The sequence below is a fragment of the Seriola lalandi genome, unplaced genomic scaffold (assembly GCF_002814215.2).
Source record: "Seriola lalandi dorsalis isolate HSWRI2012SDOR001 ecotype SW California unplaced genomic scaffold, Sedor1 jcf7180002054938, whole genome shotgun sequence".
Lineage (NCBI taxonomy): Eukaryota > Metazoa > Chordata > Actinopteri > Carangiformes > Carangidae > Seriola > Seriola lalandi.
The window spans coordinates 361,105-380,252 of NW_019525490.1; the positions used below are offsets into that span (position 1 = coordinate 361,105).

Here is a 19,148-nt window from a genome sequence, read left to right on the forward strand (position 1 = left end):
GACGTGGGGGTAGTTTGCTTAAGTTTCCAGGGAGATGTTGTGATCAATAAAATCTGTTCAAACACTTAGTCGATTAATCAAGTAGTAGATCAAAAGAAAACTAAATGGTGACTATCTTGGTAATCAATTCATAATTTTCCAAACATTCATTATACATCATGATGAATTAAATGTTGGCCTCTGGCCTGTTGATTGGACAAAAACAAGAAATCTGATGATTAGTGTTTTGGCTGTGAAGCAAAAATTAACTAAGGATGTTTTTTTCTCATTCATTTGATTTGATTGGGGACACTTGTTGCATGCCTTCCTCTGCTCCCCCCCTTCCATGTCTGTCTCGACTGTTAAAGCTTCAATGCAGGAAAACAAAGCATAAAAAATAATTACAAAATATATTTAGAAATAAAATGATAGAAGCTGTAGATACATTTCATTTTAAAAGAGAAAAGTCTGAGTAAGTCAGTATACTGTAGGGTTGGGTTACTATACTTGAATTGTTGAGCCAAGATCCTTGTGATAGTCTGCTTTCATTATTAAAAGGTTAGTGTCAGTAATTCCAGGACTATTATGACAAGATCAGCAGCTTCAAAGAGACCTGTCTTCACTCCAGTCCTCCCTTCCGCTCTCTCTTCCTCCCTTTTCTGTCCATCTGTCTGTCTAAACCATAAATTTCTCTTTTCCTTTCATTTAGTGAGAGGCCAATAAACCCCTCACTGTTCTGAGTCGTCCAAAAGCCCACGGGTTGACAGTTGTGGTTATGCATGCATGCGCACGCGAACACATGCACACGCACGAGGAATTTCAAGGTCAAGAGTATAAAAATCACCCCACATCGAGTAGAGTCCGCCCTGAGCCCCTCAGAAAATGCTTGCTGACCCATTCTCTCTCTTTTTCTCTCTTCCCTCTCTCGTTTGTTTGAGGAACACATTCCCGAATTCCTTCTCTGACAAACACATCCTGACGGCTGCTGTGAAACCACGGAAAAGGCCCCACTCTGAGTCTACAAACACGCACACAAGCACACACACGTAGACACACAATCAATGGGCTCAGGAAGGAATGTGCAGTATAGGTAGCCAAGTGACTCAAGTGTGGACTGTCCGCTGGGGCAGATGAAATCAGGATCAATCCAACACAAAACTTTCTTTTACAGAAGCCATTTCAGACTAAAAGGTCAACAATGAGATACAAATACTGACTTTAACATGTAGAAATACTTAAAAAACTTAAGAACAACAATGATTAGCCCAACATCTTTATATTAAAGGATTAGATGATGCAGAACATTTGCTAATAATATTTGCTATACTGACATGTTATTGGTTTTATCTCCACAGATGGTTCAAGTACAATGCACCAGCCAATTCAAAGGCATTTCATTTGAAACTGGACTGTGAATATGAGGCAACTGAAAACCCTGAGCGAATTACTTGGAATCTTATTTTATAAACCTTTCACAAATATATTTTTATATTTCATATTCAGCTTGTGTAGAGAATTGCTGATGTAATTTCTGTCCATATTCAATGAACCATTAAAATTCAGATGAAATGAGAGCTGCACTCATTTTTGGGGTGTTAGAAATTAAAAGTATGATATAGTATATACAGCATGGTCGACATGGTGAATGAAAAACTGAAGACAAGACTTCACCTCCATCGTCATAGGACCATTTCCTCAACCACTGTACGTGCCGATTGGTCCATGTCTTCCTGGACCAATGAGAGGCAGCGACGAGCCAGGGCCTGCTGCTCAGGGTCCTCGTGAACCATCAGCTCCCCGTATAGATACACACCCATGGCCTGGAACACATATGCAATCATATGGTTTTCTCTCATTTTGTAAAGGCTTTTCTCACAACATGAATCAGTGTTTATGGCAAAAGGGTTGCATGTATTTACTTGGTCATGAACCAGAAAGTGTTCCACGTCTCCATAAGCCTGATTGTGTGCATGTTTGACCACCAGCTCACACCAGCGATGTCGGACCTGGATCCAAAACAAAGGAAAAAATACAACAACTATTAATGGAACACAAGTACTTGATATAAAAGTCTTTAAAATGGCCTTGTTATTTTTGAAGTTATATAACGTCACTGCTGTTTGTTATTTCAGAGTTTATGTAGCTGATTCAAAGCTGATGGAGCTGACCACATGAAACAATGTGATGTTAGAGGGATAACTTCCATAGATAAGCAGAATGGTGTTTTTATGTATTCATTCTGTAAAAAGTTAAGAAGAAATTTTTATTTTTATGCTTTGGGCCAGTGCACTCAAACATTAATGTGAATAGATCTCCCTCAATGCCAGTACCAAAAGACAAACAGCTCATCTGACAAGCTGCAAGACAAAGCTGGAGGCTCCACTGACAATGAATAGATTCATCTAGAATCAGAGGATTAACAGACGTGAACTTTGTTTTAGAAAGGAAGCTATCTCAATCTAAAGTTCATGTTTAAAAGTTCAACTTAATTCTGAATGTGTGCGTGTGTTCGCAGTGTGTTTTCACTGTATATGTGTGTGTGTGTGTGTGTGTGTGTGTGAGAGAAAGCTAATGCCTGGCCTTTCTCCCAAAGGATCAATAGGAGCTCTGTTGCCGCGGTTACAGGAGAGATCAGAGACTGGCTCTGTCCCTGCCTCAGCCATCATCCTTCATCATCTGCTATAAGTGTGCACGTGCGCGGGCGTGGATACGCAGTGCACGTGTATATGGATATAATCTTGTGGAGCAGACAGAGGATGATAAAAGAGACAGAAAAGTGATAAAAAAAAAATCCAGATGAAATATCTTTTAAAGCACTGTCACTACTTTAAAGCCTGACAGTTTCCCTTGGCTGTTTTTTTGTGGGTGTTTCAATCTCCTCCACACACTCAGGATAATAAACTAGTCCTTTGGAGAGTATAGTGACCAAGCGTGGGATATTTGGTGATTGATTCTATTTCAGCAGTGAATAGTATGGGAAGGAATAAAAACGTCATAGCATGGTATGGTATAAAAACATCATAGTATATTAAGGCATAAAATATCATAAAAAAAAAATCATATCATAGTAATAGTGTAGTATACATTATAGGGCGTAGAGCATAAAAACGTCATAGTATAGTAAGGCAAAAAAAAAAAGGCATAGTATAGTATGGCATAAAAAGTCATAAAAACTTCATATTAAAGTAAGGTATAAAAAATCACACAGTATGGTAAGGCATAAGAAGTCATAAAAACATCAAAGTATAGTAAGGCATAAAAAGTCATAAAAACTTCAAAGTATAGTAAGGCATAAAAAATGACATAGTATAGTAAGGCAAAAAAAGTAATAAAAATGTCATAGTATAGTAAGGCATAAAAAATGACATAGTATAGTAAGGCATAAAAAATGACAGTATAGTAAGTCATAAGTCATAGAAATGTCATAGTATAGTAAGGCATAAAAAGTCATAAAAATGTCATAGTATAGTAAGGCATAAAAAATGACATAGTATAGCAAGGCATAAAGTGTCATAAAAATGTCATAGTATAGTAAGGCATAAAAAATGACATGTATAGTAAGGCATAAAAAGTCATGAAAACGTCAAAGTATAGTAAGTCATAAAAAGTCATAAAAACGTCAAAGTATGGTAAGTCATAAAAAGTCACAGTATAGTAAGGCATAAGAAGTCATAAAAATGTCAAAGTATAGTAAGTCATAAAAAGTCATAAAAATGTCAATAGTATAGTAAGGCATTAAAAGTCATAAAAAATGACATAGTATAGTGAGGCAAAAAAAATCATAAAAATGTCATAGTATAGTAAGGCATAAAAAATGACATAGTATAGTGAGGCATAAAAATGTCATAAAAACATCATAGTATAGTAAGGCATAAAAAATGACATAGTATAGTAAGGCATGAAGAGTCATAAAAACGTCAAAGTAAAGTAAGGCATGAAAAGTCATAAAAATGTCATAAAAAAAATCATAGTATAGTAAGGTATGAAAAGTCATAAAAACATCAAAGTATAGTAAGTCATAAAAAGTCATAAAAATGTCATAGTATAATAAGTCATAAAAAGTCATAAAAATGTCATAGCATAGTTAGGCTAAAATTTTTTTTTAAAAAGGCATAGTATAGTATGGCATAAAAATGACATAGGATGGTAAGGTATAAAAAGTCATAAAAATGTCATAAAAAAATGACATAGTATGGTAAGGTATAAAATGTCATAGTATAGTAAGGCATAAAAAGTCATAAAAATGTCATAGTATAGTAAGGCATAAAAAATGACATAGTATAGTAAGGCATAAAAAATGACATAGTATAGTAAGGCATAAAAAGTCATAAAGATGTCATAGTATAGTAAGGCATAAAAAATGACAGTATAGTAAGGCATAAAAAGTCATAAAAACGTCAAAGTATACTAAGGCATAAAAGGTCATAAAAATGTAATAGTATAGTAAGGCATAAAAAATGACATAGTATAGTAAGGCATAAAAAGTCATAAAAACGTCAAAATACAGTAAGTCATAAAAGGTCATAAAAATGTCATAGTATAGTAAGGCATAAAAAGTCATAAAAACGTCAAAGTAAAGTAAGTCATAAAAGGTCATAAAAATGTCATAGTATAGTAAGGCATAAAAAATGACATAGTATAGTAAGGCAAAAAAAGTCAAAAAACTTCATAGTATAGTAAGTCATAAAATGTCATAAAAATATCATAGTATAGTAAGGCATAAAAAATGACATAGTATAGCGAGGCATAAAAAGTCATACAAATGTCATAGTATAGTAAGGCAAAAAAAAAGACATAGTATAGTATGGCATATAAAATGACATAGTATAGTAAGGCATAAAATGTCATACAAACTTCATTATATTATAGGGCATAAAACGTCATAAAAACGTCATATTAAAGTAAGGTATAAAATGTCATAAATACATCATAGTATACTAAGACATAAAATGTGATAAAAAAAAAATCACAGTATTGTAACAGCCGTGGGCCATATGACCCTATTTTATTTTCGCCTGTTCCTGTTTCCTGTGTTTTTTTCAGGTACTTCCTGATTACCTGACTGACTTCACCTGAGTGGAGACTATTTAGACAGGGAGATTCAAGATGGCCTCCCACTCTCAGCCATCGTTGAAGGCTGGTGCTTATCAGGCACCCACCTTGATTTTGTTTGGTTGTATAATGTGTTATGGTGCTATGGTCTCAGTTCTTTTACATGGAGATTAAGTTGGCTTTAACTTTCCTAGCAAACCAACACCTACACTTCACTACTGATTTCACATTTTCTAGTTTGCTTAGGTTAAATTGAATTATCCTTAATAAATTTGGTTTCTTTGTGTGGTTTCTGTGTGGTCCTCCTTTTTTGGTTTTGTTTCTAGATGAGTCAGGCATAACAGTATGATAAGGCATAAAATGTCATTAAAATGTCATAGTATATTAAGGCATAAAATGTCATACAAACTTCATAATATAATAAGGAATAAAAATGTGATAGTATAGTAAGGCTAAAAATATTTTTTTAAAAAGGCATAGTATAGTATGTCATAAAAACGTCAAAGTATAGTAAGTCATAAAAAGTCATAAAAATGTCATAGTATAGTAAGGCATAAAAATGTCATAAAAACATCATAGTATAGCAAGGCATAAAAAATGACATAGTATAGCAAGGCATAAAATGTAAAAAAATATATAGTATAGTAAGTCATAAAAAGTCATAAAAATGTCATAGTATAGTAAGGCATAAAAAATGACATAGTATAGTAAGTCATAAAAAGTCATAAAAATGTCATAGTATAGTAAGGCATAAAAAATGACAGTATAGTAAGGCATAAAGTCATAAAAACGTCAAAGTAAAGTAAGTCATAAAAGGTCATAAAAATGTCATAGTATAGTAAGTCTAAAAGGTTTTAAAAAGGTCATAGTATAGTAAGGCATAAAAAATGACAGTATAGTAAGGCTAAAATTTTTTTTTAAAAAGGCATAGTATAGTATGGCATAAAAATGACATAGTATGGTAAGGTATAAAAAGTCATAAAAATGTCATAGTATAGTAAGGCATAAAAAATGTCATAGTATAGTAAGGCATAAAAAGTCATAAAAATGTCATAGTATAGTAAGGCTAAAAATGTTTTTAAAAAGGCATAGTATAGTATGGCATAAAAATGACATAGTATGGTAAGGTATAAAATGTCATAAAAAATGTCATAGTATAGTAAGGCATAAAAAATGACATAGTATAGTAAGACATAAAAAGTCATAAAAATGTCATAGTATAGTAAGGCATAAAAAATGACAGTATCGTAAGGCATAAAAAGTCATAAAAACGTCAAAGTAAAGTAAGTCATAAAAGGTCATAAAAATGTCATAGTATAGTAAGGCATAAAAAATGACATAGTATAGTAAGGCAAAAAAAGTCATAAAAAAACATCATAGTATAGTAAGTCATAAAAAGGTCATAAAAAAACATCATAGTATAGTAAGTCATAAAAAGGTCATAAAAATGACATAGTATAGTAAGGCACAAAAATGTCATAAAAACATCATAGTATAGTAAGGCATAAAAAATGACATAGTATAGTAAGTCATAAAAAGTCATAAAAATGTCATAGTATAGTAAGGCATAAAAAAGTCATAAAAATGTCATAGTATAGTAAGGCATAAAAAATGACATAGTATAGTAAGGCATAAAAAGTCATAAAAACGTCAAAGTAAAGTAAGTCATAAAAGGTCATAAAAATGTCATAGTATAGTAAGGCATAAAAAATGACAGTATAGTAAGGCTAAAATTTTTTTTTAAAAAGGCATAGTATAGTATGGCATAAAAATGACATAGTATGGTAAGGTATAAAAAGTCATAAAAATGTCATAGTATAGTAAGGCATAAAAAATGACATAGTACAGAATGGCATGAAAAAATGTCATAGTATGGTTAGGTATAAAAAGTCATAAAAACATAGTATAGTAAGGCAAAAAAGAAAAGAAAAGGCATAGTATAGTAAGGCATAAAATGTCATAAAAACGTCATAATATAGTAAGGTAAAAAAAAGGCATAGTATAGTAAGGCATAAAAACGTCATAGTATAGTAAGGCAAAAAAAAATGACATAGTATGGTAAGGTATAAAAAGTCATAAAAAAAGTCATAGTATAGTAAGGCAAAAAAAAAAAACGTCAGTATTATAAGGCAAAAAAAAAATGACATGGTATGTTAAGGCATAAAATGTCATAAAAACGTCATAGTATACTAAGGAAAAAAAACATAGTATTATAAGGCATGAAATGTCATAAAAACATCATAGTAAGGTAAGGTATAAAAAGTCATAAAAACATAGTATAGTAAGGCATAAAATGTTGTAAAAACATTACAGTATTATAAGGCATAAAATGTCATAAAAACGTCATGTAAAGTAAGGCATAAAAAATGACATAGTACAGAATGGCATGAAAAAATGTCATAGTATGGTTAGGTATAAAAAGGCATAAAAACGTCATAGTATAGTAAGGCAAAAAAGAAAAGAAAAGGCATAGTATAGTAAGGCATAAAATGTCATAAAAACGTCATAATATAGTAAGGTAAAAAAAAGGCATAGTATAGTAAGGCATAAAAACGTCATAGTATAGTAAGGCAAAAAAAAATGACAGTATAGTATGGCATGAAAAAATGTCATAGTATGGTAAGGTATAAAAAGTCAAAAACATCATAGTATAGTAAGGCACAAAAAAGAAAAGGTCTAGTATAGTAAGGCATAAAAAACGACATAGTATAGTAAGGCATAAAAAATGACATAGTATGGTAAGGCATGAAATGTCATAAAAACATCATAGTATAGTAAGGCATAAAATGTCGTAAAAACGTCGTAGTACGTAAAGGCATAAAATGTCATAAGAACGTCATAGTATAGTAAGGTAAAAAAAAAAAGGTATAGTATGGCATAAAACATAACATTATGTTAAGGCATGAAATGTCATAAAAACGCTATAGTATGGTAAGGCAAAAAAGAAAAAAAAGAAAAAAAAAGAAAAAGGTATAGTAAGGAAAAAAAACGTCATAGTATTATAAGGCATAAAATGTCATAAAAACTTCATGGTATAGTAAGGCAAAAAAAAAAAAAAAAGCATAGTATAGTAAGGCATAAAAATTGACTTAGTATAGTAAGGCATAAAATGTCATAAAAACGTCATAGTATAGTAAGACAAAAAAACGTCATAGTATAGTAAGACAAAAAAACGTCATAGTATAGTAAGACATAGAAAATGACATAGTATAATAAGGCATAAAATGTCATAAAAACGTCATAGTATAGTAAGGCATAAAAACGTCAGTATAGTAAGGCAAAAAAAAACCGTCATAGTATTGTAAGGCATAAACTGTCAAAAACGTCACAGTATAGTAAGGCAAAAAAAAAAAAAAAAAAGGCACAGTAAAGTATGGCATAAAAAATGACAGTATAGTCAGGCAAAAAAAAACATAGTAGTATAAGGCATAAAATGCCATAAAAACGTCATATTAAAGTAAGGCATAATAAGTCATAAAAACATATAACAGTAAAGTATAAAAAGTCAGAAAAACATCATAGTATAGGAAGTCATAAAAAGTCATGAAAATGTCATAAAAACTTCAAAGTATAGTAAGGCATAAAATATCATAAAAATCATAGAATAGTAAGGCATAAAAAGACATAACGTCATGGTATAGTAATTCAAAAAATTCATAAAAACATCATAGTATAGCAAGTCAGAAAAAGTCATAAAAATGTCATAGTATAGTAAGGTTCAAAAAGTCTTAAAAACGTTATAGTATAGTAAGGCATAAAAACGTCATAGTATAGTAAGGCATAAAAAATGACATAATATTAAAAGGCATAAAATGTCATAAAAACATAAAAGTATTATAAGGCATGCAATGTCATAAAAACGTCATTGTATTATAAGGCATAAAAAGTCATAAAAATGTCAGTATAGTAAGGCATAAAAAGGGCAGATTGGTAAGGCATAAAAATATCATAAAAGTGTCACAGTATAGTAAGGCATAAAAAAATGACATAGTATGGTAAGGTATAAAATGTCATAAAAATGTCAAAATATAGTAAGGCATAAAAAGACATAACGTCATAGTATTGTTAGGCATAAAATGTCATAAAAACGTTGTAGTATAGTAAGGCATAAAATGTCATAAAAACATATTTCAGTAAGGTATAAAGATGTCGTAGTATAGTTACGCATAAAAAGTCATAAAAACCTCGTAGTATAGTACACATTAAAACATCATAGTATAGTAAGGCATAACATCTCATAAAAACATCATATTATAGTAAGGTATAAAAAAGTTGTAGTATAGAGACACATAAAATGTCATAAAAATATCATAGTATACTAAGGCATAAAAACGTTGTTGTGTAGCAAGACAGAAAAAATATCATAATTTAAGGCGTCAAATGTCATAAAAACGTCATAGTATGGTTCTCAACTCAATATTGGTAGCAACATGTCCCTACCGTCCATATGCAACCAGGAGGAATATAAAATGTTCAAGAAGCTTTGGCACTTTCTAAAGACCTGGGGGGAGGGGGGCTAGTCATGAGAACTGGAGCGAGGATGAGAGCTCACTGTCAGCTGGCACATCTGTCAGCACTCCAGGTAGGATGTGGGATACCCGCAGACGCAGCCACTTCACAAACTTTATTTGGTGAATATGAATTAGATCTAGATTTTGTAAATAGTAGGCCTATAGGCTACCAGCTATAAACAGTAAGCAACAATCACCCTCATTGTTGATAAAGATATTATAATACAGCCTAATAAATCTCATCGGGGCTGCTGGCTCTGAGAACTTATGCGTCATCTCCAGGATGTAGGATAATTGTAAAATGTAAACACCAACATACAATAAACGAAAAATAACAAAGAAATCAGAGCAAACAGCAACAGCAGCTCTTGGCATGAAAGTGCGCACCGTCTCCAGATGCAGCTATGTTCCATAGGTATGACCGTGTGTGCCAGGTTGTCGGGCGGTGCCGGGTCAATTAAAATGTTTTTATTATTTCTGTGTTGATAATTTTTATTCTGTAATGTGTTAAATTACATATCTATAGTGTTGTATTTCAGCACTGTCCAGAAAACTATCCATTTGGATAGAAGACGTGCAGTGGCACTAAATAAATCAATGCATAATATTAGGACTTGGAAAAACGTTAATTTGCAGTTGGATAATTACCAATCCTTCTCTATAGCCTACTCTGCAATGTCTTTCTCTTACTTCACTAGGCCTACGTTTACTTGACAATCTTAGCCTTCAAATGAATAAATAAATGAATATTAAAACTACCGAACAGTTTCCAAGCCAAGTACAGTAGCACTCCTCAACATTTTCTACTGCTTGAGAGCCCAAACAATGTAGCCTAATTATAAATAACGGTTATGCCACCTATGGGTGCTAGAATGCTGGCGTTCCTAGTTTTAATATATATATATATATATATATATATATATACATATACATATATTACCACCTGTAAGAGATGAGTTGGTTGGTCTATTGACTACAGAGCAATAATGACAATAACTGCCAGCTGATTATAGCCTACATGTAATAATGATAGTAATGATTACAATAAACTCAATGGTATAAAAATGACACCAATTATCTCTTTACAGGTTATAAAATGTATTCTATTTAATAGATAAAGTGGCAGAGTGATACAAGTTGATTTTGGTTCAGACTGGCGGAGAGTTTGTTTAAAAAACTGTTTGTGCAAAATTGAAATCCAAAAGCATAGAATTGAGATCCACAAATGCTTTTTCGCTTCACAAATAGAAAATTGATTCACAAATGTCTGTTTGAAAGTTGTAAATGTTAGGAAGACATACACAGATGCTTTTCATTCATTTGTAAATAACAATGTATTCACAGATCATTTTCTTTATTTGTGAATTTGCAAATTTATTTTTTGTTTGTGGAAGGTGCTTTATATTTACAGATTACACATTTTTGATGATCATATAGGATTGTCGATCTGTCAACACAAATAATACTGAACCAAATCTACCTCCATACTCAAGCTTTGGGCATTTCTACAGCGTTTGTACATAGATTCATTTTGAAGTAGCATTCTACAAAGAAGCTAAATGGATCTACCTGAGTGCTGTGTTAATGTGCGCTCACTTTTAGGAGCAGTTTTTGCTTTGTTTGTTTTTGCTGTCCTCCACCTATACAGCATGAGAATGGAGACTGAGCGATGCTCCATTTAGTTCAGACACACTTAAATCCTCACATTAACTTGGCAACCTACTAAATAATCATGAATTTAATTGGTCTCAGAAGGGCTTTCTAGTTCCTCTTTCCCCCAAATTTAAAATCTAGTTATTTTCCATATATTCTCTGCAGCCTCTGTTTACTCTGGAAGGCTGCATAACTCCCAAAGCAGACCTGACAGAAAGCAAAAGGTGTAGGTTAAGTGTAACTCTTCTACCTTCTCCCCACATGGGAACAATGATGTGTGTGTGTGCATGAGTGTGTACAGTATGTGTATCCTCTGGTGCCAGCCCTGCCCTTCTGGCCTGCGAAGCCCCAGCAGCTGTTCCCTGCGCTGGGTTACATTCCTGGGGAGAGCCCTGGGGCAGAGCAGCTGCCTGGTGCACCTCTCCTTACCCCCTTTTTTTTTTTTTTTTCACTGTTTCCTCTCACTGGGCCTCTCTCTCTGACAGCACATGCAATTACACAGTGACATTCCTTCATTTATTACTGCACCCTCACCCCTCCCTCCCCCTCCTCCACCACACACACACACACACTCACACACACAAATACTATAACTCATACTAACGTACATGCACAAAGATGCAAATGCAGTGTTATGGGAGTCATGACTTGTCCACATACTGTAGACCAGCATGGCGAAAGCAAACAACAAATTCAGACTATTACTCTGTTTTCATCATTCAACCTTTCTTTTGTATTTGCCTCTACACTACAGTATCTAAATGTAGCCATTATTGTTTTCTTATCTCCAACACCTATCAGGCCTGGAAGGGATTTCTTCCTCTTTAATCCCTCTCAGGGTTTTTTTAATTTTCCCATTAGAGGTTTGTTGGAGGGAGTTTTTCTTGCTCATTTGTTTTTGTTTTCAGTCTAATACAAGCCTGTGAAGCCCTTTGAGTCATTTTGATTAAAGGCACAACAAATAAACTTGAGGTGACTTCTTTTTCTTAGACACTACTTGATTCATTCTTAATAACTCTTTTCCCTTGTTCTGTCGTCCCCCTCTCCTCCACATGTTGTGGCCAGTAGAACCAGACAGGCCTTGATGTGGTCCAGCGAAGTCTCCAGTAACTGGAGGAGTAAACCTAACCTGTGCACCATACACAATACACCCTGTGTGCTTGACCGACAGATGGCCTTCGACGCACATATGAGCACGCATGCTCCCACAAAATCAGAGATGCGCTCACAAAACTGCACGCATACACACATGCATGTATACTGTATATATACGCGTGCACATGTAGGGTCACACAGCGTCTCGTGTCACATGAGGCTCATATGAAAGGAAGTGAGCCACAGTCACGCACACTTTCTCATACATGCAAACACATGCTCCGGCTCACAGACGCACTCACACACGTATTCATGGTCACTCACACCATTCACAAAGCAGTCCCATTGCACGCACACTGGTGGTCAGCCACATATTTCCTTTCGCTATCGTCTACATGATCACACAGATCACACACAGAAACTTAAGCTCGCACGCCACAGCACCTTTATCCCACAGACAAGCTACTTTATCACTTTCAATGTACAGCGTCTCACTTTAACTTCACTCTACTTTGCCTGCAGGGAGACATGTTTAGTACAGCACTAACAGGTAGTGAAACAATATGTAACAGCATGCTGTGCTACTATATAAGAGATGCACAAGGTAAATTTAGTTGAAGCAATGAGAGACTACTCCACAAAACGGATTAATTAGAATGATTCAATATCAAAACTCTCGTCATTCACGTGGTATGAAATCATGATAAGAGGAATTGTTGGAAGTTTACTGAGCCCTGGTTGGACTGATTAAACAATTCTATTTTCAGGTGATCGATCAGGCGTATCACAATGCATTCTGAGTGGACGTATCACTAACCGCCTTTCAGAAACCATCAAAATCATTCCTATAATCCAATATTCATCCACTCTGAAAATCTCTCATTCTCCGTGAGGTAAACAGCGAGGGGCTGCAGAGGCTGAATGCCACTCAGTACTGTATTTGTTCAAGAATTTTAAACAGATCAATCATCAATCTTCTGAGGAGGATGCTGTACAGACAAAGAGAGGCTGTGTGAGAAGAGGGGGAAAGAAAAAAAAAGAAAAAAAATAGCAACAGACAGAAAGAGAGGAGAATAAATGGCCACATTTATAAGGAGAGACGTAGGTGATTAACCTCCTCTGAATGAGATTACTAACATTAGGACTGGACCATTGCTTTTAGACAGGTGTGCGAAGCTGTGTGTATGTTTGTGTAAGTGAATGTGTGTGTGTAAGTGTGTGTTTTTCCATGCATGACTATGTGCATAATGGCCTGGTGTATTTTTAGAAAACACTGAAAGTTGTTTCCTGGAAATTGCAGAGGAGAATCTGCTTTCATCTGCCAGGAAATACGACTAAAGAGGCCTAAACCTGAAGCTGAACTCGAGGCCAGACACAGAGTGACCTCGGCACAATGTAATGTAACACAATAACCTAAAGAAGTGAGCTAAGTCTCGGAATCAAATACTGCTTTCAGGTTCCAGCCAATAAATTACACACACAGAAATATATTGAAAATACACAATTAAATGCACTAGTTTTTATTTGTGGGAACTTGAACAAAGTGACATGAATGTGAGATTGGAATGAAAATAATAAAAAAATGTCCTTAATTGAAACCCCATTATATACATTACTGCCCCTACATAACAGCTCATAGAATTAATAGAAACTTGTAAAAAAAAAAAAAAAAAAAAAAACTAAGTATGTATCAAATTTGTCTTTTAAAGATAAGCCATGCGTTAATGATGGAGTTTAGCGTGGACAGTTTATGGGCTCTGCCACACTGTATAGTAAGGAGCTATTCACACACACACACACACACACACACACACACACACACACACACACACACACACACACACACACACACACACACACACACACACACACACACACACACACACACACACACACACTGCGCATAGTAAACAGACATAAACACACACATTCACAAACATTGTTGCCATTAAGGAACTTTGTGCAGTACTAAAACATGAAGTGAATACTTGTGGGTTTTAGTCAGTAAAGGCGGCTGTAAAGAAGAAAGCTGCTATTACAGCAGTATTTACTACAAATTACTAAGCGTTGTGCGTTGGGAAGGGAACAGAGGAAACCTTCTACTTTTTACTATTGGAGTTGGAGCTTGGATACATACACTCACATATATGTGTGTGTGTGTGTGTGTGTGTGTGTGTGTGTGTGTGTGTGTGGCCTTACCTCAGCATCATGATTCTGTAGGTTGTAGGTTCTCTGCAGAGCGAGCATTGCCGCCACGCTCAGCTCGGATTCCTCCAGCAGAAGCTCCAAAAGCATCACAAGCTGCTCCGACGTCAACTGAGGAAACAAAACAATTAATGAGATTAATAGTGCTGACTAATACAAGCTCCCTCATTAAATATATTGAGACATCATACAAAATATTATGCAAAAACAAAAAAAAAAATCTAATTTTTCTTACTCGAGCAGCTTCAATTACTAAAGTAGCAAAATTATCAAGACTGGCAAAATTATTCACATATTGTATACCGTGCACCCACTCACATTAACATTATTTTCCATAAGTTTCATTTCATTTTCTTCTCTGGGCTGGGAAAGGTTTGATGAAAAAACACATTATGCAATTACTACGGCTTTTCAAAAACGGAGGAGATGGCAGCATAATAAAACTGAGCTGAAATGGTAATCAAATAAACATGGTAAACAAAGTGAATCTTGTACAACTGGGAAATATTACAAAATAGGCAAAACAGGACAGATGAAGGGAAAATAAGATTTGAAGTGAGGACAGAGAGAAAAGTGAAACAAAGCAATGAAGTAGTCTTTTTTGGTATTGTGCTATTGTAGAGGAACAAAGAGAGAGGCACTGTTCTGGGACTCACACTCATGGAAAAAAAAAAGACATCTTTTAGAACAATTATTCTTTGTAGTTCGTAAGACTGCAGTGAAATCTCTGATTGAGACGAAGACAGAGACAAAAAATTTTGAAAAGAAGAAAAGGTTTTCAGGAAATAGGAAATGCCTTTCTGTTGCTTCTTAATAGCGCATGCACCGTTTGTGTTGTCCTGAGGTGGACCTCAAGGAAACAAACTATTTTCTTCTGATGACTAACATCTTCAGGGACAGTGAAAACTCAGCGGTGAGCTTTGACGATTATTCTGAGGATGGATGTGGGCAGCGATATGAGAGAGCGACTTCCTCCTCGGGGGACAGCTGTGCCCAGCCTTGCCTGCATCTCTCCTAGATACGCCCAGCACTCCCAGCCACACTCTCTCTCTGGTCCCAGTCTGGGACACAATTAATGGCTGAAGGCCCCGTGGAGACGAATGTGAAAATAGGTATGAAGTGTGTGTGTGACTGAGTGAAGCAGAGCGCGATGGAGAGAGAGCAAAGGGAAAAAAAAAGAAAATGACAGAGGAGGAGGTACACAGACAAAACTCTTCTATTCAGGTAAACACACCCAGCAAGTGTAGAGTAAATAGCTGCATTTGTGCAAAATATATTTTGGAAAGAGACCATCCGTTTAAAGCTGTCTTTGGTAAACAACCTCCTAAGCGCTGCTGGGAAATACTTGACCTAAAACCAGGAAGTATTTCAGCATGTAGCTGTTGGAGCTGAGAGAATAACACCTAGATTCTAGCTGGCAAACGGTCAAATCAAACACTACTGCTACACACACACACACCCACCCACCCACACAAACACTGATGACCATCTAACTCCATGGAAAATCTGATATCCAGTCTTTCCCTTCACCCTCTATCGACTCTCCCCTCTCTCGTTCCCCTCCTCCCTCCATTTTGTGAAGGCTGAGTGTTTTCTGAAGTGGCGTCTCCATCTCTAAAGAGTCTCTTTGGGGTCCACCCATGATCCTTCTCACTCGCCCACCCTTTGAAAAGTGTTGAGTCCACAGCAATAAAACAGTGCTCACATACAAACACACACGCACACACACACACACACCTTGCTGCACTGCCAATGAGGTCCTGTTGTGCTGGTGGGAACAGTTTCCTGGTCAATGATGATACATTACAAATCAATTTATATCGTTAATATTATCAACACACACACACACACACACACACACACACACACACACACAGTACACAAATTCACAGACAGTAGACATATTCACAGACTGAAACATGACCCACTCCCTCATCACATGTAACATCTCCATGGTGAAGTCACCAACTAACCATCAACTAACATCCGCTTCTATAAAAAGTCTACCTCTCATCTCTCAAGTACTGTACTTCAGTGCAACTTTGAAAGTACTTTATTTAGGTATTTCTGCTTTTTATATCTTATACTTCCACTGCACTTCATGTCAGGGGAAAAATACTGTACTTCTACTTTCACTATATGAATTTCGTTTCCCCTAAATTCCTCATGCTTGGGTATGCAATTTTCAGTCCAGTACAGCAAAGACAGACTCTAATAAAACTCACCCAGCTTGCTCGATCTCATGCCATTCTACACATTTAACTAACTATGGCTATATCAGTTTAATATCATGGAAGAAGAGGAAAAAAACAGAACATATTCACATTTAAGGAGCTGAAACCACAGAATTTTGACATAAAAAAAAAAGGGACTCAAAACGACAATTGGTGATTATTTTTCAGTCAATCCACTAATTGATTAATTGACTAATGATTGCAGCTCTATCTAAAACCTCGTGGCACTTGTGTCAGGTGGGCTTCGGAACAGAGTGTTATTAATGATGGTGTGTCCTTAATGTACTGTGGTGTAGATTGTACCGCATTTCTACATCTTTTAGACCAAAGCCAAATGCATAAATGTAATGTACAATAAATGTATCCTGAGAGGCTGGGCAATATCTGGCCATAAATGTCATTACAAATGAGATTTAATATGAGGAAAATCATAAGAATTGTGACTTTAAGTAAAGACTGTATACTACTTCCATCACCGCCTAATGTATGTATTATCATATTACTGAAGTGCTCAACAACTGCTTTAAGGCTCCGTGAGTGTGTGTGTGTGATAGAGGGAGAGAGAGAGCAATTACTGGGGAAAAGGTGAACTCCATGGCTGAGTACGCCCTTATTAATGGGTAGATCCTGAAGAATGGCACATGAACATTTACAAACAGCCCACCATAGACACACACACACACACACAGAATCCCATGTCATGACCAGGTCATGGGTAACTCTAACAATAGCCCTTAATAGTACAGTGCTGAAAGCACTTTACCACTGAAGGGGCAAACATATTCCTCTCTATCTCTTCATGTGTCAAGATGTTCTCACAAACACACGCACGCACGCACACGCACGCACGCACGCACGCACTCACGCACGCACACACACACACACACACCACAGAATTTTGCCACAGGAAATAAGCATTCCGCTCCCTACTGTCCGTCAAAGCTGAGGAATGCTAATGGTAAAAAAGACAGAACACACAGTCTTTCTCTCACAAACTCACTCAGACCGTCTGTAATCTCACTCACATGGACATTAAATATATAAACAATGCACACACCAACATACACACTCCACTTCCGTACAAACCGCTGACATGGGTTGGCTGCACCAACTCTTTATTGAGCTGAGCTTTGCAATGACCTCTGGGAAATATGCTGCTGAAATGTCCCCGTCACACACTGACCTCTAAACCTCGACAGAACAATGACACACACACGTGTGCATACATGCACAATTATAGACTGTTTGCCACAGTGATTGACAGTTCAATGAAATAGTAAACACAGCTATTGTAAACACAGGATATGATGTCCACCACTAAATAAAGTATATAAGTATATAAGTAAGTTAAGTGCAGGTGCGGGCGTGTGTGTGTGTGTGTGTGTGTGTGTGTGTGTGTGTGTGTGTCAGTCAGTACATATGTGTGGGTGTATGGGACTATGGGACTGAGCAACATTAGTAATGCTACTGCTTCTGCATAAAATGTTTGTACAGCACAAAATGAATCGAAACCCTTCAGCCTTTTGTACAGAATGTGTACACACACACTCACGCTCACAGCATCAATCGATGCTTTATTGTGATATTTCCCTCCTTAACACTGATCAGCCTGCAATAAAGGATTGATTAAGAGTTGTACATAAATCGTCCCTATACTGCACTTCTGTCTCTGAGATAGTGTAGAAGATGAAGAAGGGTTGTTCAAATGAAAATCAAAACTGTAAATCTTAAATCTTTTCGGTGCCTTTCCAACAATCCATCACTTGTTCAGTATTTCCATGGCAACGGCACTGAGTACCACTCTCTGCGTTCTGTATAGTACATAGGAGAGCGAGTCTGTGTCCTTTTTCAGGAGCCATTATGCAAAGACAAGACTGATTTTAAAATATTTCCATTTTGTTAATCTGTCCTTCACATCCTCTGAGCTAAACAGGGTCGTGAACTCAACCTCTTTTAGTCTCTTGCTATCTTAAGTGGTCATTCACCATTTACCATCACATCTCTGCAAGAGGTACCTCAGATAACCCCCGCTAACTGAATCATCACTGCCTTCTCCTGTTTCTGCTTGGACTGATTTTTACTCTTATTTTTCTGTCTTTTTTAAGCAGTCCATTCTCACTGGACTGTTGTCAGCGCATTATAGCTTAAAGTGGTTGCTTGTTATGATAATCCAAGAAGTGAAACTCACTTTAAGTTGCTGGAAATAAGAAATAAAGAAAAAAAAAGAAATGACAAAAAAAAAAAAAGAGGAAAATACAATAACAGACAGAGCGAAAGAGATGACTGACAAAAAGAAAGAAAAGGCACCTAAGGGTATGTGTAAAAAGTCAATGACTGAACTAACTGACCATAAAATCTATATAATGTCTCCTTAGAACATAAGAGAACCTCTTTCTGGGCCCTTGGCGCCGTTATGCAG

General features: G+C 35.7%; 2 protein-coding genes across 7 annotated transcripts in view; one reads left to right on the forward strand and one right to left on the reverse strand.

The window, feature by feature from the left end:
• Positions 1-1,551, forward strand: part of fancc (FA complementation group C) — a 36,841-nt gene extending 35,290 nt beyond the window's left edge. For both annotated transcript variants that reach the window (XM_087170240.1, XM_087170241.1), the window contains exon 17: positions 1,335-1,551. The gene's annotated coding sequence lies outside the window, so the exon portion shown is untranslated. The remainder of the gene's footprint in view (positions 1-1,334) is intronic.
• The window catches only part of aopep (aminopeptidase O (putative)), a 78,213-nt gene that overhangs the window by 7,438 nt on the left and 51,627 nt on the right, over positions 1-19,148 (reverse strand). For 2 of the 5 annotated variants that reach the window (XM_087170238.1, XM_087170237.1), the window contains exons 14-17: positions 14,814-14,858; positions 14,490-14,606; positions 1,899-1,985; positions 1,651-1,799 (exon numbers count right to left, since the gene is read on the reverse strand). In XM_087170238.1, the coding sequence (XP_087026364.1) occupies positions 1,659-1,799; positions 1,899-1,985; positions 14,490-14,606; positions 14,814-14,858 (390 nt within the window). In that variant the 3' untranslated portion in view covers positions 1,651-1,658. The remainder of the gene's footprint in view (positions 1-1,650; positions 1,800-1,898; positions 1,986-14,489; positions 14,607-14,813; positions 14,859-19,148) is intronic. The other 3 variants (XM_023393539.2, XM_023393537.2, XM_087170239.1) reach the window with 2 other exon arrangements.